This window comes from Phoxinus phoxinus (assembly GCF_949152265.1).
Source record: "Phoxinus phoxinus genome assembly, chromosome: 15".
In the NCBI taxonomy this organism is placed as follows: Eukaryota; Metazoa; Chordata; class Actinopteri; order Cypriniformes; family Leuciscidae; genus Phoxinus; species Phoxinus phoxinus.
In genome coordinates, this window is record NC_136890.1 from 28,782,893 (window position 1) to 28,810,465 (window position 27,573).

Consider the following 27,573-nt stretch of genomic DNA (forward strand, 5'->3'; position numbering starts at 1 on the left):
AAAAGACCGCCTGTCTCTCAATGTCTCACACACACACACCGAACACCTGAAATGAGCCTCGGCTTTAAAACATATTGCACATCCCTGCGCAAAGCAACAAGAACAATCATTTTTGGTTATTTTACATATCTCACAAAAGATTTAAGGGGAAAAACAATGCCCTTTTCCACTAATGGCATCTTTCGCTTCTTTTTTTTCGTCTTCAAATTAAATATTGCAGTGCTATACAAAAGTTTATCATAAGGGGACATGCACCATGAAAATTGCTGTAATGTTACATTTGAAGTGTTTATTTTTTTTCACTGGCTTCAGATCTGGTCTCAAATAAGCTGTTATTTTACCACATTACTTTTTCCTAAACTAATGCAAATTTGTAAGTTTTAGCACAGTTGACATGCAGGCCTAGAAAGATGTGTGGAGCTGCTCAAAACAACACATGCACTAAAGTCAAGAAAACCTCACAGGTTCTGCAAGGAATACAGAGAGCGGATTGGCTCAATCATCCCGAGCTGGAGAGAGAGAGAGAGAAAGACGTGAAAATAAGACATTTGATCAAACAACTGAAGTACAAATCAAAAACACAAAAAGACCGTACACACAGAAATGTCGTCATGCAACTGCAATAGTCGTCAAACGTGATTAATTGCCTCTTCAGAGCCGTGATATGGAGCTCCTGTATAAATGTTTTCCAGATAATGGTGTGTATTACATCAGTCAGCACCACAAACAAACACAACGTTGTGATGGTGTATCATGAGTATTGCAGAATTATGTGAGCAGTACACACTCTCTTATGCACACAGGACAACACGGTTAGTTTTAATACGTCGAATTTAATCATGCATGATGTCTGGTGATCACCTGCAGCAAGACACTTTTACAAGAGAACTGCTTTTTAAAAAATGGAAGAAAAAAAACAGGACCCCTAGTGAATAAGTTGTGCCATTTACAGTTAAAGAGGTCTTTATCCAGCAACACTAGTTTACTAATATCACGGGTTTTATCCCAGAATTCATCCTAGATATTATAATACAAAAAAAGAGGATGATTTGATTTGTGCCCAGTTCATTTTCTCATATACCTAGTATATACACATATACATTACAGTAAAAATTATTGATCTATAATATTATATTCTCTACACTGTCCCTATAAATACATCCAACACGTGATAAAGTAAACAGCTTCAGAGAATGTGTTCAAAAACACTAGCTGTTAAAGAAAAAAGGAAACTGACAGTGTTTTAGAACAAGAGAACTGGTGCATTTGGCTAGTCTTCTATCAAGCAAAACTACAAAATGAAAGCAACCGACTGAACTGAGGTAGCTGCGATCTACTTAACACAGAGAGAGGAAATCATTTTGCTTCAAGCGAGGAGAGGAAACAGAAATGACATGGGTGACGTTACTGTAGAAAACTTCTAAATATAACTCAAATGCACATTCGTTCTTTTTGGCCCAGCGGATTCAAAAGGCTATAAAGACATCTCGGAGCTGTGAGCCAAAAATATCCAAAGCAATCTGATAAATATTTCATCTCTCTGTTTCAGACATCCAAAAAAAGGCCATAAAGGGACCTGAGAAAATATACACCTTTAATAATAATAATAAAAAACCATGAAATGTGCTTAAAAATGGAATGTAAAAAAAAAAGAACATACTATTTTCTGACAGCAATATGCCATATATGAGGATAAACATTATATAAAAATTCAAACAAGGCTTGGATGCATGTGCAAATGTGAACAGGTAAATGTTGGTGGTTAATGTTGCTTTTGTGGTTATTTGGAGTCACGTGTTAGCTTGACGGCAGCTCTGGGATCAGTCAGGAGGACCAGAACAGCTGGGTTATGTTAGTGTCTGTGCCGTACAGCCACGCCACTAGAGGGAGTGTCAGAGCTACAAAGGGCCAGGAGACGCCCTCAGTGCATGCAGAGAGGGACCAGCCTCTCCTGTCGGGCTCCTGGTCCAGGTCTTTACCGGGCTCCAGGTAATTCCTTGCCACGAATTTGAGCAGCTCGTCCAGGAGGATGACGGGCAATGAGATCTTCAGCACCATCATCCACTGGGTCACATTCAGAGGCGTGATCTGGAAGATGACCTGTGGAGCAAACAAAAGCATGGAATCAAACTTTTCACAGACAACAGCCGGTAGAACCCGGATGCAGGGCAGCACGAATAGCTCAAATAAATATTATCTAATCCTACTCTGGGCCCCAAGATGATGTTTGACATATACTCTAGTACATTGGGCACCTAATAATCTGTAAATGTTCAGATAAATCAGGATGGTTGCTGTACCGGCAGAGGCTCCACATGGAGGATGAGGAAATGCAGAGACATGGAGAGGCAGATGGCTCCCAGCAGCCAGATGTTCTCCCAGGGAGGCATGCGCAGCAGAGACTGGTTCTCTGACAGACTGCAGGAGGGAGGAGGAGGAGACTACTTTATTTGGGTTCAAATCTCAAATCTTTTTAAATGTCTGGATGTCATGAGGACTGACCTGTTGAGGGCGTTACACATCTCGATGGTGACCAGCACAGACAGGGCCATGGTCATGGGGTAGGGAGACTCAAACACGTGGCACTCCAGGTCCTGGAAGTCAGGATTATCCGGAGAACATTGCAGGAAATGACTCTGAGAAAAAGAGAGAGTGCAAAAGAGAAATAGTTAGAATATACAAACAAAAGTGGTGACTAACAAAATAAAACAACAATAATGATGACACAGATGAAATTATTCTTTTATATAATAATTACATTAAATACCAAACAAATAAATAAATATTTTAAATATTTTAATTAAATTACACAGGATAATGTGACTGGAGACTGGAGTAATGGCATGACAAAAATATTAAAAATATTGTATATTAGACAATATTAGACTTTTTTGATCAAAGAAATGCAGTTTTCTGGAGCATGAGTGACATCTTCTAAAATAAAAAGCGTAATATTTTTTTGCAATTCTAAATTATTTATTTTTTATTATTTAAAAATGTATTTATAAAAAAAATTAGGAGTCAAATAAATTGTGCTGCAATCAGTTGAATGTCAAATTCATGAAGACATTCGGGGGGACAATCCGATGATTCGACGTCAGTCTAGTTCTGAGCATACATTTTACATGTGTGTAATTAAATCTGATACAATAACATCTCTTAGTTTAAAACAGAGATATATACCAGCTGGTAAAGTGAGATTAGTGGACCATCTTCAGCAATAACGAACCACCAGGTTGCAGCTCCTACAGTCGCAGCACCCACATAACCTGAGAAACACCAGTTAATGCAACGGTTAACAGACCAGCAATAATTGATACTTTAGTAGATGCCAAATGATCTTATAGTCCGATCAAAGGATGCACAGGTCATGTTTGTGACTCACAGCCAATGGCCAGGTATCTGAAAAAGAGCCATCCAGAGATGAGGGGCTCCTTGGCTCTGCGGGGGGGCTTGTTCATGATGTCCAGGTCAGGTGGGTTGAAGCCCAGAGCGGTGGCGGGCAGACCGTCCGTCACCAGATTCACCCACAGCAGCTGGACGGGGATCAGGGCCTCAGGGAAACCCAGTGCAGCGGTGAGGAAGATACTGAGGAGGAGTAATTCATATCAGCAACAGATACACACAAACCTAAAACACCCACTGGCAGATGAAACACGGACTGACCAGACGACCTCGCCCACGTTGGAGGAGATGAGATAACGGATGAACTGCTTCATGTTGTTGTAGATAGCTCTACCTTCCTCAACGGCGGCCACAATGGTGGAAAAGTTGTCATCAGCGAGGACCATCTCTGAGGCTGACTTGGCCACAGCAGTGCCAGAGCCCATGGCGATGCCAATCTCTGCCTTCTTTAGGGCAGGGGCATCGTTCACGCCATCTCCTGTCTGCAAAGACACAACCGTAACAATCACAGTTGAGCTAAATCCAGAGGTGGACAAAGTACACTTCCTTACTTGGGTGAAAGTACAGATACTACTGGTCAAATATTACTCCATTGTAAAGTTAAAAGTTGTAAAGACCCAGAAGTACGTATCAAAAGTAAATGTCAATGCATTGTTTTATTATTGTATGCAATACTTACAGTACATTATGCCTCTGAATCTATGCCTGCTTACCTACCCTCATATCAATATCAAATTGATTTCTAGAACACAGTTCCAGTAGTGGGATTGAATGCGAGATTGAATAAGTGCACTCAACGTCCACAATGGTTTTGGATACCCAAATGGCTGTTCCCTCAAATAGTATCCTATTTAAAGTTTTTTGCTTTTAGTATGAATATATTAGCCTTACTGTTATCTATAAGCTAATGTCGGGTTCTGACGTCAACCCGACTTTATTTGCCAACCAAAATCCAACGTCGTCTATATGACGTCGGGTTCTGACGTCAATGCGACTTTCATTTCCAACCAAAATGAAACCCCTGCAACCAAAATCATCCCCTGACTAATGTTACTTCTTTCTACTCAAGGGACCATGACAAAATTGTAGTGGAGTAAAAAGTAAGATATTTGTCTTTCAAATGTAACCAAGTTAAAGTAAAAAGTGTACATTCACTTGATTACTGTACTTCTGTCCACCTAAATCACTATCTATTATCACCATAGGGCCACCTACCATGGCAGTGATCTCGTCAAAGCCCTGCAGGAACTCCACAATCTTGGACTTGTGTGAAGGCTCGACACGTGCGAAGCAACGAGCATTAATGACCGCCTCGCGTTGGGCGTGGGGTGAAAGGTCGTCGAATTCGCGGCCTGTGAAAGCCATGCTTTCGACGTCATCATCCTCTGAGAAGATGCCGATGCGTCTGCAGATGGCCACGGCCGTGCCCTTGTTGTCCCCGGTGATCATGATGACCCGGATGCCAGCGTGGCGGCAGAGCTTGATGGAAGCGGCCACTTCTGTACGAGGAGGATCCAGCATGCCCACGCAGCCCACGAAGGTCAGATCAGACTGGCAGATGGAGAGGACAGGCAAGTTTAGAAAAACTTAGGATAAACTGTTAAAACCTCATCAAATGTGGTCTTTTCTGGTTTCCACTTCATTAGCTAGATGGATAGATGCTTTGAGATAGCTAGCTAGACATAAATATGCTTTATTAGATACTGTGGCTATATATGTCATTAGAGAGCTAACTAGCTAGATAAATAAACACTTTATTAGATAGTTACCTAGTTGGATAAATCATGTATTAGATGGGAAGCTAGATGAATAAAAATATTTATGTTAGTACTATACAAGTTAGTAGTTACTAGCAAGATAAATACTTTTAGACGGCTAACTAGATAGATGAATTATCACTTTATTAAATTGCGATCTAGCTAAATGGACAAATATTTGCATAATATACTTTATTAAATTGCGATCTAGCTAAATGGACAAATATTTGCATAATATAAATATTTATTAAGCAAACAAGCATGACAATGAAACTTCATTAGATAGCTAGATATATTACGAGATAGCTACATAGTTAAATTATGTTATTAATAAACCATTTTGCATCTTAGTAGTTACAGTAGCTTTCTAGACAGCTTAATAGCTAGATGGATTATCACGAGTAGATGGCAAACTAGATAGAGTAAAAAGTGTCTCCATCAACCTGAATTCCCCCCATACATTACTAGATAGCTAGAAAGGTAAATACTTTATTAGATAAATAACTAGCAAAATGGAAAACAAAGTATTAGATTGTTAACTTGATGGATTAAAACTGAGATCGTTAACTGGCTAGATTGAAAAATATTTAATATGATAAATAGGAAGCTAGTGAGATGCAAAGATACTTTATAAGATAGCTAGATGTTACTAGATAGCTAGACAGGCAAATACTTAAATAGCTAACTAGCTAGATGGAAAATTGTTTATTAGAAACCAGCTAGATTAATGATTTATGATGTAGCAAGCTACCAAGAAGCAAAAAATAGATTTATTAGGTAGCTAGCAAGGTACCAAATAGCTATCCACCGTAATAAACTATCTAGCTAATTAGCTAGATGGATAAATGGTTTATAAGATAGTAAACAAGCTAGTGGTACAAAGATACTGTATTAGATACTAGAGAGCCATCTAGATGGATACACACTATGTCAGTACGACACACAGACTAGTAAAGTACAGTGTAACTCAGTCACCTCATACTCTCCAAAGCTGGCTGTCTCTGACAGGATCATCTCCTCTTTCCTCAGAGGATTATCACGGGTGGCCAGCGCCAGGCAGCGCAGGGTATCCCGGCCCGTGCCGTACTCTCTGATCACAGACATGATCTTATCCTTGATGCCTTGAGTCATGGGAACCCTGGATCCACCCACACGCACATATGTGCACCTATCGATCACTCCCTCTGGGGCTCCCTGAGGAAGACACTCTAGTTTAACAATGTGATCAAAACATCAGCAGTACAATGACATATATATATATACATATATAACAAAACCAGTATCCAGTTTACACCTTGACAAACATCTTAGAAGAAGAGGATTTGGCCTTGCTAGGGGAACAGTACACAGACATGGACTTCCTGTCTCTGGAGAACTCCAGGGTGAACTCCTTCTTCATCAGCTGCTTGATCACCTACACATACACACAGAGAGTTAGCAAATCATGATTAAACAAGTACAGGCATAATCATTTACTAGTAATCAGAAATATTTACCGAGTTGCAGGCGTTGGCTCTGTCGATCTTAGACAGGCTCCTGACGTCAGTGTCGAAAACGTTCATCTTTTCCACTAGGCAGGTCAGAGCCGTCTCCGTGGCCTCTCCAACCTTCTCAAAAACGCCTTTAGCCTGAAAGAATTGCATTTATCAAGGTACATCCTCCATGTGTGGAAATTACCTTCTCCCAAAGCTTTTCATAGTGCCTGTTCTACTGCTGGCAAACATGGTTAGATACACAATCCAATTATACAAGGAATGATTGAACATATTATATAAAACACACACACACTGCTGTTCAAACAGTTGTGATCAGTAAGATATTTTAATGTTTTTAATGTTGAAAACAGTTTTTTTTTTTTTTTTTTTACAGTATTATTTGATGAATAGAAAGTTTAAAAGATCTGCATTTATTTTAAATAGAATATTTTGTAACATTATAAATGTATTTACTGTCACTTTTGGTCAATTCAATGTATCCTTACTGAATAAAATGATTTTCTTTCTATAAAAAAAAAATCTTACCGACCCCAACCTTTTGACCAGTAGTGTATAATGTTACATAAACTGTCTATTTCAGATGCTGTTTTGTTTTCTTTGTTTTCCTCAAAGAATCCCCCCCCCCCCCCAAAAAAAAAAACTCGATCAACTCTCACGCAACATTGATAATAATAACAAATGTTTCTTGAGCAGCAAATCAGCATATTAGACTGATTTCTGAAGGTGTCATGTGACACTGAAGACTGGAGTAATGATGCTGAAAATTCAGCTTTGCATCACAGGAAAAAATTACATTATATAATATATTCGATTAGAGAACAGTCATTTTGAATAGTAATAATATTTTGTAAGTTTTTTTTTTATATAAAAAAATGCCGTATATCAATGATTCTTTCATATATCATACATATGATTTAATCAGTAATGTACACTTATTTTTCAGGAGTTTTGGAATCAGTTTTTCATAAAACTGTGTATAGTGTGATATTTCTGAGAAGAGAATATCAGTTTCATAAATACTCATTTTCATATTCATTATAAATGTATAATGATATCAGTTTTGCTTATATCTTCCACCTTAATAAAGGACAATTAGTACGCCTACCTCATTGAAATCCAGGGAGGAATCATTGCACAAGGCACAGATGGTCGCCAGCTCCACCAACCCATCATACTTGGAGCTCTTCACTATTCGGTTATCAAGGCATCTGAGTGACAAAAATGTGAAATCATGAGCATCAGTTTGACTGCAGTAATACAAGTACATATCAGAGCAGAGACAGAAAACTCACACGTCTCCTTCAGGAGCATATGTGGAGCCAGAGATGGTGAATTCACTCAGTGAGCACTTCTCCCCCTCTGCCTTGTCCATGATGAACATCTGAAACACAGATACATGTTAGGAACAGTCTTATTTATATACCACCTCATGTTATTCCAAACCTGTATATTAATATAACAATTCTCATTTTTGGGTGAACCTTAATGATACCATTTCCAACTGTTAGCTGAATGCATCAGTCCATCTAGAAGGAATTTGTTGAAAAGTTAACTGATGTTAAAGCTGACTATGTTAATTTGGACACTACAGCCATCCATCATCGAGCTCATTCTTGTATTTCTGCAGAGCGAGCAGCTCAGTCCTTTGACAAATCCCTATCATTGATGTTCTTGAAGCTGCACCAAACACTTCATTTCCAGAGAACGACTGAGGATTCTTAAAAGTCCAAATATACCAAATCAGAATAAAAAGATATCCTGAACGAGTACTGTTGAGTGCAGTTACCATGGGTTTTCAACGATTTGTAATGTGAAGCATTTATAAACCTGTTTCCAACCAAGGAGAAGATTTAAGCGCTTTAGAATGAAACAGTATTATTTCAATAGTAATATTTTTTCTTGTTTAATATATATATATATATATATATATATATATATATATTCTCTTGATATATAAATCACTATTATTTTGCCCAAATTGAACAGCATACATGGAGCTCTTTAAAAAAAAAAAATGAAAGCACAAAAAATTAGCTACCGGTATTACGATTTTTTTTTTTAGATCTGGAAGATCTAACGGCAAGAACAATCTTATCCCCTATGATACCGGTACTTATTTAAAGGCCCCATTTAAACCTAGGCTTTTAGTCCATGTTTATGTCTAGTCATTTTTTGCAGATATATGCAACAAATTTACCATCTTTTTCCCCCCAGGACAACAGACTTAAGGCTGGTTCACACATAACACGTTTTTGCTGTTTAAAACGCTAGACGCAGGTCAGTGTCAAGCTAAATCTAGAGTTGCATTTTTTTTTTAAAGTTGAACTTCTTTTAACTTGAGTGTCGCATTTTTAGATTGCCGTGTCATGCACGAGACGTGAACGCAACGGTTAAAGATGTTCGTCCAGCGCGTTTATATTGCGCTACTCTTCCATTGTTTTTCAGTGGAATGAAAAAACGCGATCTGTGTGAACGGCCCTTAGGGTTTTATACTCATTGAACAAGTAGCAAATCATGTAAACTGAAGGCTACTGGCCATCTGCCACAACTTCCTGTTTCAAATATGTCAACAGCAATCCTCAAGCCATTTTCATGGAGTTATTACTTTTGCACAAAGCCTAGGATGACTAAACTGCTAAAGGATGAGCTCACCCTGCAGACAGACATCTGGTTGGTGGTGAGGGTGCCAGTCTTGTCAGAGCAGATGACGGAGGTGCAACCCAGCGTCTCCACGGAGGGCAGAGAGCGGACGATGGCGTTCTTCTTGGCCATCCGGCGGGTGCCGAGAGCCAGGCAGGTGGTGATGACAGCGGGAAGACCTTCAGGGATGGCAGCCACAGCCAGAGCGACAGCGATCTTGAAGTAGTAAACGGCGCCACGGATCCAGGAGCCGCCATGGACGGGGTCGTTGAAGTGGCCAATGTTGATGATCCACACGGCGATGCAGATCAGGGTGATGACCTTGGAGAGCTGCTCGCCAAACTCATCCAGCTTCTGCTGCAAGGGGGTCCTCTCCTGCTCGGTGGAGGCCATTTCATCACGGATTTTACCAATCTCTGTGTTTACGCCTGTGGCCACCACCACACCCACAGCTCTGCCGGCAGCAATGTTGGTTCCCTGGAATGCACATTTAAAATGAACAGGAAGATATATTTAGTTTGGAAAAAAAATAATGAAGAGCGTACTAAAGCGTGTCTGGTTTCTCCATTTATGCTGATGGAGTTTGGGTTCCTTGCCGCTGACACCTTTTGCCTTGCTTAGTTTGGGACACTTAATATTCTGCAATCACTCACATTTTCCTCCAGAGCTGCTTTATAGATGAATTGAACTCATTCCAAAATTGATTAACTTTATTGAACCAAACTGAATCCACAAAGAACTGATTTCAACTGAATAATGACTGTTTACTATTGTCTTTTTAGAGTTGTTTTACAGCAGAATTGAATTCTGTTTGCATCACTGAATTATTATGTTCATGTTTATCACTGTAAAGCTTGGAAACAATCTGTATTGTATAAAGCACTTTAAATAAAGGTGACTAAAGATCAGCTGAAATCCAATTTTCTCACCGAGAACAACATGTTCTTCTTGTCCTGATTGACGGCACGGGGATCCGGCACAGGGTCGGTGTGCTTAATGACAGAGACAGACTCACCTGTAAGGTGAGAGAAATAAGAGTAAAACCCACAGCCAAATACAGTAGATGATACACCAACAAATGATCAAAACACTTGGTTACCTGTCAGGATAGACTGGTCCACTCTGAGTGTGGTGGACTTAATAGCAGAGAGACGGATATCGGCAGGTACCTTGTCACCCACTAGATAAGAAAATAGAAACAATAAGATATTTAGAATATAATAAATCATCAGAAAACAGACAAATTCACAGTTAAAATTGCTATTAAATGCAGTGATATAATAAAAATAAACTTTCTCTTCCATACAAAAAATTGTAGAATATAACTTGCAAGTCAATGTTTTTTTTTTTAATGACATGATTGTCATTTTAAGGACAAAAACAGTTTAAATGTTTTTCAAAATACTGTATTTTGTTTTGTCTTACAGAAGACAAAGTCTTACAGGTTTGGAACAACATGAAGGCGAGTAAATTACTATTTTCATTTTTGGGTGAAAACTAAATAAGCACATACATTATAGGTTAGCAATCATAAACCTCTTTGCAACTCAGCTGGGCTAATTTAACAGTCCTTAAGCGTAAAATATGTAAAGTTATGCATTATGAAGGTACTTCAGAAAGTTCCAACTTCCACATTGCAACATTAACTAGAAAAATAGTTTATAAATCAACAGTGTTTCTTCTATAGTCAAACTAAGCATCTAAGCTATGTGCATTGTATTTTGTGTGTTTTTTCATATGTAGTATCCTAACTGCATGTTTTATCCACAAATTGCATCATTGCAAGTGTCAGAGAACACAGTGTTCAGAAAGCATTAGATTAAATGTTTTCAGAAATCTCCAGACTAATAAAAAAAATCTTGGCAAGATGAACCCAAATCAAATTATGATCTTTAATCAAATCCACTAGTCCCTTGTGCAAAATCATGAAATAACTTACAGGACTTAAAAAGGGAACCAAGAGAGAGCGAGAGCGTGCTCACCCATCGAGAACGAAACACACATGCAAGCTCATCTGCGCCCTTGAGGGTGAGAGAGGAAAATCGCATGGGGAGGAACAATGCTCCACGCCAAAAATGGGAAAACTATTCAGATATGTTCGCCGATGCTCTGATCAGGTTTAAACATGACAGCAGCTGCCCCTGCGCTCAATAGGAAGAGTAAAGAGGGTTAACAACCACCAAACTGTCAATCAACTAAAACAACCTAAATGTACTCATAACTTATAACAATGGTGTTCAAGAGCAGCTTTGAGGACCATGTTTGTAATATGCTTCCTTAGGCCACATACTTCAAATATTTCTTTGCTGATCTGCTCATGTTAAACATTAACATGTCTATCAGAGAAAGTCTGGGGAATTTGCCCAGCCATTATGTGAGCGTGGCAGCAAAAAACGACAGGGTCTGACAACAATGGATGCTGCGTGGCCTTGGCACTGATCATCACACGTGAGTGCAATAGGATCTCTTCGCTGTGGATTAACAGGCCGTCCGTTTGCCACGATCTGTGAGCCGCTACACCGGCAAGGTCGTACACACGGGGCAGTGACGGCTTTTCTCAGAAAGACTTAATGGATCTCAATTGCAACTTCAGCCACCTAAATAGAGAACAAATGTACACAATGAGGTCCAGTTCCCAGAAGGTCACCCAGCATTGTTCTCTGGTAACAAGAGAACAAACTCAGCCAACATTTCTAGTGCGAATGAGGTTTTGATCATTGAAGAATTGATCATGAGGCTGTCTGATGGACAAACCATGATTTGGAGGTGAAGTGCAGATGATGTTACAGATAACTGTTCAAATGTTGGTGTAATGCAGGGTTGGGTAAAAGTCAGAATTTAATAATTGGCTGCTTTACAACTCACAAATGTGAATTGGCCATACAGCATAAATCGAATTAGTAGAAAGAGGAATACACTGAATTGCAATTCAAAGAAATTATTAATCATGATGAAATCATGAAAAGCACATTTTGACCTCCAAAAATGGACTCCAATGTTACTCGACCCTAAATAGAACCACTAAATTGGCCAATGATCTATTAATTAAACAATTTAAAGAAAGACAAATCCTCTCCAAATACAGATTAAGTGACCATGATCTAGAAATAGAGAGAAGACGTAGACAAACATGGACAGACAGAGCAGAGGATCGGCAGACACTGATGATCAACAGCAAATAGAGGACGAGAAACACTTTCCACTCATCTGTACTAAATATACCAATGTAAGAAACTTTTCTGCCCAGATTTGAAACATTGATTCCATCATTCATTGAACTTAGTGATACTGAGAAAATGTCCTTCATACTTGAATATGATAGCATAGCTGCAAAATATGTGTTAGCCATTCACAATGTCAGAGACGGGTAACTCCCTAGACCCGCTTTATTTATTAATTTAAGATGGACTGCATTTATTTACAATGCTACATATGACATGATTTATACATATGTTTTTTTATTATTTATATATAATATGTTAATGCTTTGGCAACATTGTGATACACAGTCAATGCTAATAAAGCTAATTTGAAATTGGATTTGAAGGTACATTTCAACAGTTAACGCATTCTAAGAAATAAAGTTAATTTATTGAACATAAATAAAATAATTACATAAAAGCGTTTGTATTCGCTGCAGAAGGGAGAAGAATTCAAGCATTCAAGTGAGAAGCATTCAAATTCAGTGCATAACAAACCAGGAGAAACATTATGCCATGAACAAGTTATAGAAGGCTTTTCCGTCCACAAATCACATTCACCATGGATTTAATGTAGTAATGCTAACCGTAACCATGATGGTATTGTGGCAGGAATTGAAAAATAAAAATTTAATTATTCATTTCAGGTTTCGTACAACCTTTTGAGAATGAAATTCAATCACTTTAAGGACTTTGAAATGCTTCACACACCTTTTTTCCCATCACTTCAAAGCTCTAAATATTATCCAATTTAAATTTTATTTTTTAACGTGATGACCAACTTATTGGCTTATTAGCCATTTCCACTCCCTAATATTTTTTCGTTTTGCTTTTGAATGTATACCGGTATTTAGAAATTATGAAATCAACTCAACCTTTATTTATAAAGCACTTTCAACACCACAATGTGGAGCCAAAGTGCTGTACAAAAGAAAAAAAGAAGACATTACAAGACATTTTCAAATGCTAAAGGAAACAAATGAGGTGTTAGCAAACTCTGAAATAAACTAAGTGTAAGGACAGAGAAAGCTTATTCTAGAGCCTTGGAGCGGCTACAGAAAAAGCAAAGAGGAACAGAGGAACCATAAGATGATGTAGCTGATCATTTGAACTTAGAAACCTATTAGATTGATACCAAATTATTAAATTAGAAACAGACTCTGGTTATAGGCCATGTCAAATCTTTGAAATCACATAGGAGAACTTTGTAATGAATTCTGAATCATATTGGAAACCAGTGTAAAAAAAATCTAATATTATACCAACAAGAAATCAATTTGTCAAAAGTTTGGCACTTTCTGTACTGAACTATGAAGTGTCACAAAATCTCATGAATGAAAATAAACCTTTTTGTTTCAAATTGAAAATGAATTACACAGAAAGCAAGTAAAGAGTGCGGCTTTTATAAACCTTTTTGTTTCAAATTGAAAATGAATTACACAGAAAGCAAGTACAGAGTGCGGCTTTTATAGTCACTGAAGCTGGTCAGTTCAGAATGATACTATAGAAGTGCTACCAAATCAGGTGCTGGTGCCACCATCTGTAGAACTTAGGCTACGTTCACACTCTCAGTCCAAATCAAATTATGTGTGCATCCAATTTGAATCTGATCTTAAATGATTGACATCCAGATTGCAACTGTTCACATCCAAATGTGTGCCCATGCCGCTCTTTAGTTTTCCGGAACATCTGCGTTGGTTTCTCTGGCAATGTTGTTGTGTTGGTAGGTAGGCATATGCCAAAACAACAACAAACACCGCAACATGGAGGGGTTTGCAAAACAGATGTCGTCTTATTTACAACATGACAATATGTAGCCGCTGTCCTGGACTACAGCGTCTTCTGAAGCAGCGGCAGAAACTGAGGCTGGTATGTGTGGCTTTATTCCAAGCTGTCGTCTCAGCTTGTTTCAAAACATGTCCCTGTTATATTGTCATTTTCTGCAGTAACTGTCAGCATGTTTTCTAGAACAAGAACAACCGGTGCCGTTTACGTTTTACGTGGTGTGAGAAAGTCACAAACCACACAAAATCCAATCAGAGCAGTCCGACTGAAACCGATTTCCAGAAATCCAACCGAATTTCATGAATTTTTTGCCTTTGTTTCACACAATCAGATTTTAATCTGATATGCACAAAAATTGGATTTGGACTGGCAGTCTGAACGTAGCCTTTTGGCACTGGTGCTGCTGCTCTTAAATGTTAGTCTGGACATACATAATGTATTACAATCTAAATTCATAAGACAATTAACCTACATAAACAAATAAAATCTATAGGTGACATTCAAAATCTATCCAAGGTCAACACATTTTCAAAAGCTTAAAAAAAAAAAAAAGCATTTGTAAAATCAAGTTCTTGACAAAGCATTACATGAATCTCATTCATTTGAATTCAAATCACAATTCTCCATCTTGTTTGCAACTTCAAATTACATTGTTCAAATTTAAATTTATATTTGAATATAAAAGGCACTCAAAATTCATGCTTCACAATGCACACCCCTGGTCCTGGATGAAGTGGATTAGATAGACTTTCTTTCTTAAAAGGTCCATACTTCAGATGATATGGGTACTTTTCAAAGATGCTTAATTGTGCTGCTGACTAATGCAGACTCGTACCACAAGGTGAGAATGAAGTGTCCATTCAATTCCGCTCTACCTGAGCGCTGATTCATGACTTAAGAGAGGCCCGATGGCGCTATTCACAAGTGTCAACACTTTCCAGAACATAGCAGCATTTATCAGTATGCATATACAAAAAGCCCCAGCGATGAGCTATTTCAGGCGTATCTGGCCTCCAGGTAGAAGCGTGACCTCCGAACCCCTGAGCTGTTGGAGTTATCTATCCGCCCACTGTACGCACACAGTCTCCTCATCGGCCCTCGAGGAGCACGGATTGCCCAGAACAAACCCAGCAAAAGGGCCCTACACAACACCCACACAAGGACTCGCCACATATTCAGCTCGATACTGAACTAGTAATGGAGCATTGCATTCAAGATCAAGAAATAACACAATTCAAAGAAAGATGGAGCATATGCGTGCAATCCAGCTGTCATATCAAAGCACTTAAGTCTCTTAAAATACCTTCAGCATGCATCAATCAGCAGGGTAAAATAGCTCACACCTAACCCTCCGCGGGAGGAGGAGGTCGGGGGACGGAGAGCAGTTCAGTTTTGTTTAAAGGTTTTTGCTTGCATCGGTCCCCCAGCAACACAGCACCGTCTCTGCTTTCATTCCTCTGCTCGCTGTAGCGACGCAGGAGTCAAACAAATATGCCTGCATTTTACTTGCCATGTCATCACAGAATAGCGCGAGCCATGGGGGGTCTTGAGGTTGTTGGGTCGAGCTCAAAAATGTACACTTATTTTAGAAAAGCTGAATTCTGCGAAAAGGACAGTCCTCATACATGCACATAATTTTGGGGGTGGACAATAGAGATAAATCAAGGCTGATAATCAGTTAATCCATATTTTTTAAATAATACTCTTTTCAGGGGGGAAAAAAATTAAACAAGGTTAATTTTCTATAGGTCTAACTAAGGTCTTTCTACATGTTAGATTTTGTTTTCTGAAATGGATACCCCACAGTATGTGCTTGTATGATGACAGCTCCCATTCACAACAATAGTATTGACAGTGACAGGTAAATTAACTTAAGTTTAATAATAACAACAACAACTTTTAAATGCTTAACACAGACAGCACAAAACAAAGATGATAATACATGTGCAACAATTTAAATAAATAAAAAATATTTAAACAATGAAACATCAAAATACCATGTATAGGTCATAAAAATGCATTTTCTGCCAATCTCTAATCTACAAATCGCTGTTTTTTTGATTGGCCACTCAGAGAAGTGTGATGTGAATTATTGGACACCTGTTCCAACCCCAACATTGATAAATGTCTAGTATCTCCTTTACTCTCATTCATATTAACTCAGCCATTTGTGGATTCTTGCTGACAGCCTGGGGGCATCAAACACCTGGCGGGCCCCTGCCGCGGTGATAGCCGATGGTTACCAGGTCCAGCAGAATGTTGCATACCACCCCGCCTGGGTGCTTGAATTCCCAAAGCACAGACTATGCTGATGGGTAAGGGTAAGGCCAATGTGAAAGCTTTTGCATTAAGGGGAAAAGGGGTGGTACATCATGGGCACTTCCCTATAAGGTCATCTCTCTGAGTGAACAATAGGAACAGCTGTTAGACCTGGACACCTTCCACTTGACAATTGACTGTTGCAACGTCCAGACTTCGAAAAGGTTCATTGTTTTAAGTATTGTTTATGCCTCAGACAATGACAATCAGCAATACACAAAAGGTCTTTCAGGACTAATGGACCAGTCTAAAACATAGTTGGCTAGACAAGCTCTTTCTGTTTGATGTTGTTAAAGACAACATAACCACATGGCCTGACGAGTCCATTTTTTCCAGCGTCAATGCATTTACCACATATACACATATGAATCACACACCTTAATGGACCCTTCGGGGGGGGGGGGGCTTGATTGACAGGTGATCTGACCAATCATACTTCGCCATCCGCCATTTTGTCCGACAAAGCAGTCAGGAGAGTTAGCAGATTAACATGGGAGGATTTGAACTTGCAAAACGGTGTGTACTGACATCTGTCTGCAGTTAAAAAAACATCCCTTCTTATGTTCATTCATGTTTATTTGATGTTATAAATAAACTAGAAGGAAGAGATTATTATTATTATCGGTTCACGAGCAGCTTAACTGAGGGTCTTTGCAAACGATCAATTGGCAGATGCTTTTATGCAAAATTATCATCAATTCATGCATTGAGCACCCATGAGCTTGGCGTTGTTAGTGCCATGCTCTATTGTTAAAGCTACAAGCTGGATGGATAGGTAAATAAGTAAACAAAACAGTTAAATATAATTGTAAAAAAAAAATAAAAAAAATCCTGCCCATGAGGACAATGCATGAACATGGACAGTAGTGGAATATTGAAATTATAATAGCCAAAAATAGCCAACTTAAGTACAGTAGCATATAGATGGCCCCAAAGCTATAAGAAAAAAAACCCCATTGCATTTAAACTGCTCATATACTGTACCAAGAATTATCCTTACATAAGGCATTACTCAAGATTACACCTGCAGTTGTCTTATATACCAAAGCACCTTGGCTTAGAATATCAAAGAGCATTGAGATGTAGCCTATGCTAATTAAAGCATCAGATGTGCACTGAGAGGACGGCGAGGTGGCCCACATGCTGAGCTCGGCCCTGCGCGGAACTGATAGGCTGTCAGGGTGCCGCTGGCTTCATTTGTAATTCTGTTCACGCCTAAACTGGTTACAGTCCCAGAGTCCTCTGCAGCGGGTGTGCCGAGCAGAGGCACGGATTGCGATATGCTCACAACCCACAGCAGGAGCAGAGACAGATTCAGAGAGAGACCACAAGGAAACATTTTAAACGATCAGCACAGATGCCATCACAGAGCAGATTCAGCCAAAAAGCTCCAGGTGACCCTCTCTTCCTAAATTAACCACATCGAAACAGTTGGTCGGTCAAATCTGTTATCACGTTATCTGCAAAATGTTATCTGCAAAACGTTCAGACAGTGAAATTGTGGATCGAGAAATTATGAAACAAAATGCATTCGTAGAAAATTTACCCACGTTTGAGCCTAATCACTAACCCCAAAACAGCATCATTCCACAATGACCTTTCTCCAAGGTGACTTTGCAGTCTGTCTGAATCATGTCTGACGTCACAGGCTGCAATTCTGTGAGACGCTGCAGAAGGGGTGGGCTCAGGGCCGGCACCTGTCATCTGCACCATTGTCGCTGTGAGTTATAATTAAACCATTCCATAATCTGAACAGCCTATCAGTGCTAAATATAACATCTACCACTTTACACACACACAAAAACAGCACCAGTTGTACTGCACAGGAGTTAAAGGTTAAAACATTACCACAATCCACATCACAGCTTTCATTTTGGTTGCTTTTCCATCTCTAAAGTCTTCAAAAATAGTAATTATGCAAGAAACTAGGAGCTTCATCTACAAAACGATCTGATCCTACATTAGATTTATAAAAGCAGAAACTGAGGCTGCATAATCAAAGGAAACAAAACCAGAACATGATATGATGCAAAGTGTGATGATCAAACTGCAAAGGCATTGATTTAATTAACCTTGAAATGAGAAGCGATTCGAAACCATCTGTTGTCCACAAAAGAGTAGATTTAAAGTCGCCCAGCAGTCTTCCACCAAAATGGTTTAGCGTTAGAAACCACCACGCTTGATGGTTTAGCGTTGGAAAAAGAAATTTAACAGCCATAAATATCAGTATTGTAATTTTACAGTTACTGTAAAAGTATTTATTTTTTTACAGTAAAATATTACAATAAAATAATATAAAAATTACTCAATCACAAAATTTATAGAGTGATATAAATCACAAATGGTGCAGCTCTACAAACAAGCACTTTTTATTGCTAACGATAAGAACAAAAAAAAAAAATTTTGTAAACGTACAATATATGCTAAATAAAAAGCTGATTATTTTGTAATACGTCACATTTTTGGAGCAATGAGGAGCGAGAATTATGATCACATAATGATGTGGACTAAAACGTTTTAAATGAATCAACCTATAATAGACTGATTTTAAAATAATTTGCGATTTATAAAGCAGGATGCAGGATCATTCTCTACATGTATTTATTAATTATTAATGCGTAAAGCAAAACATTATTAATTTGCGAGAACTCAAATTTGAGACACATTATCAGGCATCTCCAAAAAGAAGGCGCAAAAATATGAGAAGCAAATCAAAAGAGCCAGCGCTGTGTCCAACAGATATAGATGTGCTTCTGGGAAGAGCATGAGCGCTGACGAACATGTGATGAGGACTGACGCACACAGTCCATTGAGAATCAACAGGTGCAACCAAAAATACCTATACTCATACAATGAAGCTGTACGGGGTCCATACAGGGACAGAAGAGCTGAGAGGCTGTTACTTATCTCACATAACAACCCATAAATGCAGTGACCTTGCTAATATCTGCATTCAGAGAAATTACTGAGGCTGGACTGAGTGACACTGTGATCACATTGTCTTTATCATGATATAAAATGCAATGCTTACCAGCGATCTCCACAATGTCTCCAGGCACAATTTCTTTGGCTTTGATCCTCTGCACACTCTTCCTGTCCTGACGGTACACCTTGCCCATCTCTGGCTCATACTCCTTAAGGGCTTCAATGGCATTTTCTGCATTACGTTCCTGAGATGGACAGAATCAAATGTATTAAAAAAAGTTGATTTTATTCACAGGGAAATTTTGCAGTGGAGTTTGGGATGTGACTTTCATATGTGAGAAACCTGTTTGCCAACAGTCATTATTGTCGCAATTGTTCAAAATTCATGATACTTTACTGACCTGCCAAACACCTACGATGGCGTTAGCTATAAGAATCAGTAAGATAACAAAAGGCTCCACAAAGGCTGTGATCGTTTCCTCCCCCTCCTCAAACCAGGCTAATACCTGCAGGAAAAAACAAAGTCATGTCACAACACATCCCCTTAGATCTAATCAAGTATTTCACATTCAAAACACCCTCTGGATATTTCAAGACCAGTAGATCAAGATTCTAGACGAGACATGCCAGTGACATTTGCCTTCTCATAATGGATTCAACACAGCCGTTTACAAATTAGATTGTGTTTGGATTGCATTAACTGCATGATTTTAAACAAGTTTAAACATGAGGAATTTTTTTTTAAACGACAAAGCCAATCACAGGTGTATGATTTAATGACTAGATATAAAACTCCCACAGCTCACTGCAGCAACGACATTTTGCACCTTTAAAAATATAATTTGCATGATCTGCTTCATATAAAAAGTCCTCAGATGCACAGATTGAAGCCTTCCAATCAACATCTTGGTGGTTTTCTCGAGAGACAGTGGAGTTGCTGGTCTGTCTGTGGTAATGAGAGGCCTGCAACTGAAGGTCAGAGGCCTAATTTGGCCTGCAGAGATGCCCTCTTACACAGCCAACTATGAGACAGCTGTCAAACCGCAGACTCCAACACCTCAGTATCACTCCGCTGGGCGATGCTGGCATACCTCTCTACTTCCAGCCGACCAAGCAGCTTCATCTCATCCGCTATGTGCATGCATTCTAACTAATGCTTTTGGGTCAAACTGCCAAAGCATAATGATCAACCACCTTATCCTTACTTTCCAGGTTTAAATTATTCATTAAATTACAGTATATTAAAATTAGTAGTAATTTAAAGGATATGATCATATATGTGTGAGTGTGTGTGTGTGTGTGTGTGTGTGTGTGTGTGTACCTACAGTATTTACTGTATACAGAAACAAGTCAATTTAAATTTTAATATTTCACAGTATTACTATCTTTTTGATTAAATAAATGCAGCCTTGGTGAGATTAAGAGACTACTTTTGAAAAAAACTAAAACGTATCTTTAATGTGTAGAAAATTTGCAGGAATCAATTAAAATCTTTCATTTAATAACCCTTTCAAGTCTCCAAGCAAACAGCCACGTGTCTTTTCATCTGGTGGTAAACTCTTGGCTAATTCAAGAGGTCCTTAAACCTCAGCTGTAAAACTGCAGTGCACTGAGATGTCTTGTTTGGCAGCTAGTGACAGACACTCAATCTCATTGAATGCTGTTGTCACCATTCCTGAAGGAGTTCCGCTTCCTCAGCTGTTAGCCCTTCTGATCTGCGAGTAACCCAAGACAAGCGTGCAAGACTCGTGGAGCTAACGAGACATCTTCACTTTCACAGCACTTCCGGATACCAGTCGGTGTTTATTTCAGCGCATGTAACGCTGTGGTTTGTTTATAATGTAAAACGATTAACACCTGACATGAAACTGTGCTGAATCGCATCTGAGAAATGGCAGTAATTACCCTATTGAAACTCAAAGGTGGTCTCACTTAGGGCTGGGCGATAAAACGATAACGATAATTATCGCGATATATTTTTTCTCGATAAAACGATATCAAGAGTTCGATAAATGTTCGATAATGTTTTTGCGCCAAAAGCGGAACGAATCTCATTTGAACCGCGCGCGCCACACGGACCGTTTATCCGCTCGGCTCAAAGTCCAAATGGCAGCGCGAGCGCGAGCTCACTCATACTGTCTATGAGCTCACTCGACTGACTCGAGCAGACGCGTTTACTCTGATCGGTCTCGGTCACTAGATCCAGTGAGAGCGCTTGAATTCAGCAAGGAACAGAAATGTCTCAGTGATTTAAACCAGTTTAAAGGCAGATGAGACCGCGCTGACGAACAGGAGAAGCACTGTGCGCAACGATACAGTCAGAAGCTTTTCCGTCTACACATTCCCATCATTTACCACGGATTTAACGTTACTGTAACGTTAGTCTAGTAATATTAACTGCACCATGAAATAAGGGATATATATATATATTGAATTGTATAATATTATTAATGTAGACAATGTATTAAAGGACTAATGGAATATAATTACAGTTTTTAATAATGTATTTAGGCTACTGGTTTTCATAAATACCATAGAAACGTCACAATATGTGACGTTTCTCACATAGAAACCATAAAGTTACAATAGAAACCATAAAGTTACATTTTATCTGTGGTTATCACAGTGGTGGGCCGTCAGGGCCAGCAAGGCCTTCTCTGCTGGCCTAAATATTATCAGAATCACTGACTTGAACTTTAATATATATATTTTATGAATGAGTATTACATGATTTGATTCCCAATAGTCCATTCTCGTAATGTCATAGCTTTTCTCTTGGTTACGCTGCTTCCAGTAGTGTATGTTTATTTTAGCGCTTTTATCCAATCATATTTCAGCCATCATGTGTTGCCAGGTCAAATATATCTGCCTCGAGGCCTTCAGAATCGATAGTGCGGGCGCCTGTAGCTTAAAATGAATGGAAATGTAACGGTTGCTTTAACCAATCAGATAATCAGTCAGATTTAATAAGCCAATCAGATTTCGAGTTGAATGCACCGGGGCCATCTAGAAGGCATACAATAACGTAAGCATTTTCACGCCCTTTGATTGGATGGTCAGAGCGTGTACTATTATTACTGGAAGTCTGAGCTAGCTAACCGCATCAGTAGCGAACTGTGTAAACTAAAATATATTCCTGTAGATTTAATAGTTTTTCAACCCACAAATTAATGTTTCTTTCCTTCCTCGACCACCAGCAGGTTCAAACCTACCGGAAAAAATCCCTTATTCAGCTTTATTCAGTTTACGCAGAGTCACGGATCTCTATCGATCTGTCCGGGTAAAAACAGAACTGACTGCAATGTAACGTTATGCCAGGGCTGATTTCGAAGCCAAAAGTCGCGCTGATCTCATTGATATCGTTCAAAAATCTGTGTGAGAGCTTGTGTCGGCTGTAACGTTACACATCGTCATGTTTTGCGGTGTTTTCCCTGTTTACTGCTTCTGTCGAGCAGACACTCGCAGCACTAAAGCCAATTAAAACTTATGCCAGAAATACGTCGGGACAGACTCGACTTTCAGCACTTTATAGCCTCGATGGCAATAGAAAAGGTTGTTGGGACTGAAACGCACAGACAACCTGTACATCCAAGTAATTTAAGTCTTTTTGAGGAAAGAAATTAGAATGGATTTTGTATTTTAAAAATAATACATTCATACGAGTATAATGCATTTTTTGCCCCCGTTTTTGTCCGTGCATAATATTTTCTTCCTAATTTTTCTTGTAAATTTATGATCGAAGCAACTTCTTTTTTCAAACATTAATACTATTGTAACCATTAAAGGACAAGACAAGGGAGTTTCCTTTTCTGAATTTATAATCAGAACGCAAGAACCACTGTAGCCTACACTTTAAAGCCGAACTCACTCGCTCGTTTCTCTCTACCCAGGCTTTCCCGAACTCACCGCATTAACCCTATAACTGCCGGTGCAAAATAAAAACAGTAATTTCACTGTTTTTCGTTATTAATTCAGGTTGGGCATCACTGAAGGCCTAGGTGTGAAATGCACGGCCCGCCACTGGGTTATCATGATCTAAATGCATGATGCTGGATGACCAATGGTTAATTTTAATAAAACTAAAGAACATTTTACCAAATAAAAAGAATGTTGTTACTTTTTTTTTTATAAAGTAAATCTGCATCCTAACTCAAGCTAATACTACTGAAATAAAGATATTTATTTTGTTAAGGAAAAATGTCAAATATTTGAATGTTCTACCTCGGATTTGTGAAATGATCCCCTGTTTGGCAAGTGTTTGTCATGATATGTTCTAACAATAAAGAGTAGTTTAAAAACACAACGCTCTGTTTTCTACAGCTTTCACTTAGGAGTACAAATCTGTCTTTAAACTTGAAATAAATAAAGATTTGACATTTATCGATAATTATCGATATCGACTGATATAAAAAAAAATATCGTGATATTTTTTTTTGGCCATATCGCCCAGCCCTAGTCTCACTCAAAGAATAGTGTACAATAATAATAATAACTGCCAGAACATGTTACTTACAAAAGATATACAAGCTGCCAGTAGAAGAATCCGCACAAGTAAATCTTCAAACTGCTCGATGACAAGCTCCCATATAGACTTTCCTGTCAAACATCAAAATCAAATGTATCAGAATATCACGAGTAAAACAATGATAACATCATGTTACAGTTTAAAAAAGAATATTACCTTCCTCAGCAGGTAACTCTGTGTGGTTAATTGAAGGATATGGAAAGAAAAAAACAAAGAATAATGTTACAAAAATACAGTGAATACATTCCCAAACAGAAATTTATTTGACATTGACTATAACACAATTGTCAATTACATTAAGACTTGTGACCTTTAAGAGCCTATTAAAACTCAAATATTACATTCATCTTCTTTACTTTAAAATGTTGATCAATGTTACACCCAAGTTTAATATTTGAGAAGGGATAGTTACAAACAGTAAATATCTCATCATGTCACAATTTCAAACACCTTGCACTCTAAGAAGAAAACTTCAAATCCAAATGAGTGATTATCTGACTCATCTGTGAAATATATATACACATTTATTTATTTATTTATATTTATATATATATATATATATATATATATATATATATATATATATATATATATACACACACACACACACACACACACACACAAAAGCTGTTCTGAGCCAGCTGCAAACAGAACTATTTTCATATGTTTTCATAAAAACATGATTCTGTTAAATTGATGAAAGATGAAGACTGGAGAGCGGTCTTAGCTATGCGCGCTTTGCTTTTGCAGAAACATAATAAAGCCGGATAGATTTAAACATCTCTTTCGGCTTATTTCTGTGCTGGAAGGGCCTGTGTGTGCCTGTCTTCCAACCTTGTCAAAGTCTAGAGGAAATGTGCATGGCAAGCGGTTTTAACATTTTTTTCCCTTAAAACTTAGGGTACGATGTTTACACCACAACGACGTACTAAAGCATAGAAGTTTTTCCATTTATGTTTTTCATGCACAGATAACAACATTGCCAAAACGATCCCGATCACATGCATTACATCACTGTTTTCACAAATTCACATTTTTGTAGTTTACACAGACAATAGTAGTTTTTTTTTTTAAACTTGCACTTTGAAACCTATTTTCAAAAGTTTGTATTGTCAGACACCCCAAAACACTGTTGTCATGTACATGTCATGACAAATGAATGGCCAAAACGCTTTCCATTTTTAGTTGTCTCCTTGTAAAACTACAAAAACATGAATTTGTGAAAACAGTGACATCATGCACATGCATTTTACACATTCAGTCTATAGGTGTGTAGTGTTTCTCTACAAAGTGATATCACCAACTACTGGCCTCGGCCTGGCATGCGTTATACAGCATAAGTCGTTTTTCGCAGATCCATGTGAACGGGATTGTTTTGACCACTTTGTCGACTCGTCTGTATGCGAAAACTTTCAAGAACACAAAAGGAAAAACTTTTCCATTTTTAATACTCTGTTGCCATGTAAAGTACCCCAAGTAGTATCCATTTATAGCCAAAAGCACTTATTCAATAATTCCATAATGACTAGTATTTTTCAGTTTCACTAATAACTATTCATAATATTCCAATAGTGACTCATATCTATTCAATTAGTCACTAGTATTTCTTCTTGTGCTATTTATCATAATGGCAGTTAAGACAAGAAACTATTCAATTGATCCTTTGTAATTATTTAAGAAAAAAAATTCTTAGATTGTAGTACCTATTCTATTACTTGTATAATTTCTACAGTTCATCTCACTAGCTTCAATTGCTTTTTTGTTGTTGTTGTAATAAGTAAATGAATAATCAGAATGACTACTAATAAATAGAAATACTGCAAGTAACAACTATAATACATTACTAGCGTCTATTAATTTAGTGCTAGGAAAACTGAAAGCAAAATATACTAGTCACTACAGACCTAGCATAAAACAGATGCTAGTTTGCTTTTAAAAAAAATGAATGTTACACCAGCTTGCCACAAAGCGTGTTTGATGACGTCAGTTGTTTCGAACGCTCCTGCCGGCTGATTGCAACAAATGTAACAATTTCATGTCAACTTCAAAGCGTCTGTGTGGCGTCGCAGGCTGCGAAGAACACAAAAGTATGAGACGTACCGTTGAGACCCCATTTTTCTTTCTGCTTTTTCACCTGGTCTAAAGTCAGTCCCGTGCTCTCGTTGACGCTGAAATAACTATAAACTTCTTCCACACTCTTCGTGTGAGCGTTCTCCATCGTTAGACTGGAATAGAATCCCGCTCAAGAAATCTGCCTTGGTCAAAAAAAAAATAGATACGAATATGCCTATGAGTGACACATATATTGACATCCAATGGGACACAATGAAAAACATATGTGGAAAGTTGAGACGGGCAAATGCACCTTCCAATAGTCTTATCCAACAGAGTTCTTCTTTATTCGTCTTGTTGTTTCCCAAAGAACTGGGAGTCAGTGGAAGCCAAAAGAAAAGATCCTTGTTTAGTACATCACATTCAGCCCCCGTCCAAGCCTCTGCCTGCCTGGAAATGTGACGGACGACCCCTTTACACGTCCTTCTCTCCCGTTGAGTGGTGATGGAAACGGCGGCGTTTACTCGTTTTATCGCAGGAGACTCACTACTGCCTCTCTGCCGCATGTGGAGGACGCTGATTGGACAGCAAGTGTCCAAAGGAGCCCATCAACATCCAATCAATCGACTTTGGCTAGGGCGGCACTGACGTATATTGAGCAGACGTTTGTTTATTGGTATAACAGACTGTCACTCAATGCAGCTGATGTAACGTTTGCCCAGCCTCTCCAATGCAGGTGAATCCACCACAGGTAAACGGTGTTCTTAGAAAGCTGTCTGCACTTGTATATATTTTTGTACCCTATAGTATTTTATATATATTTCTCGTATGGTGAATGCGCATATGTAATTCATTTTCTTTGTCCGGATAAAGTACATTTAAAAAAAATACATTGATACAAAACATTTCTCTGTGATGTTTTCAATGTCTGAATCTCGTCAAGAAGTCATTAAAAGTTATCTATTGGTGAAATTTGTTTTTATCATACATTTAATCTAAGTTTTATTATAATCTTTTAGTATTGTTTATTTTAAATAAACATGAAAATAATATGTGTGTATGTGTATATATTTGAAACATTAATACTTTGATTTTAAGCCACGTTTGTTCAATTCAGTAGAAAACATGATAGTTACTAAGAACAATTTTTTTACATAAAAATAATTATTAATGTTCACTTACATGTATTCAACTAAAATCATTTTAACAATTTAATAAGTATAAAAAATTAAATGTGTGGATACACGCATTACATTTTTAAGAAGATTATTTTTTTTTTTTTTTTTTTTTATCACCTCATATACCTATATAGAATGTAAGATAAATAATACTTTTCTATTTTCCTCTAAATGCTGGTAAAAGAAAATCAAACTGTGATTATGATGTGAGACCGTTTGAACGAGACTGACTCAGTATTAAATCTTTTCAAGCTGCCAGATGTTCATTATACTGTGCAGACACACAGATAT

At 38.1% G+C, this 27,573-nt stretch overlaps 1 protein-coding gene across 4 annotated transcripts; it reads right to left on the minus strand.

Moving 5' to 3' along the window:
* Nucleotides 1-201: 201 nt before the first annotated feature.
* On the minus strand, nt 202-26,668 carry atp2a2a (ATPase sarcoplasmic/endoplasmic reticulum Ca2+ transporting 2a). 4 transcript variants are annotated; one of them, XM_079636779.1, is made up of 22 exons: nt 26,418-26,668; nt 26,153-26,303; nt 24,209-24,226; nt 24,041-24,123; nt 19,929-20,033; nt 19,634-19,772; nt 10,398-10,478; nt 10,228-10,313; nt 9,311-9,775; nt 7,951-8,039; nt 7,764-7,866; nt 6,659-6,790; nt 6,457-6,576; nt 6,138-6,356; nt 4,621-4,956; nt 3,667-3,887; nt 3,386-3,588; nt 3,184-3,269; nt 2,503-2,636; nt 2,301-2,418; nt 1,980-2,100; nt 202-509 (listed from the first exon to the last, which is right to left on the minus strand). In XM_079636779.1, the coding sequence occupies exons 2-22, from the start codon at nt 26,268-26,270 to the stop codon at nt 496-498; spliced, it is 2,991 nt and encodes a 996-aa protein (XP_079492905.1). In that variant the 5' UTR covers nt 26,271-26,303; nt 26,418-26,668; the 3' UTR covers nt 202-495. The 4 variants fall into 4 exon arrangements, with proteins under 4 accessions (XP_079492905.1, XP_079492906.1, XP_079492903.1 ...); XM_079636780.1 differs by having other exon boundaries at nt 26,153-26,307; nt 26,418-26,630; XM_079636777.1 differs by lacking the exon at nt 202-509 and having other exon boundaries at nt 803-2,100.
* Between the last annotated feature and the right edge of the window lie 905 nt (nt 26,669-27,573).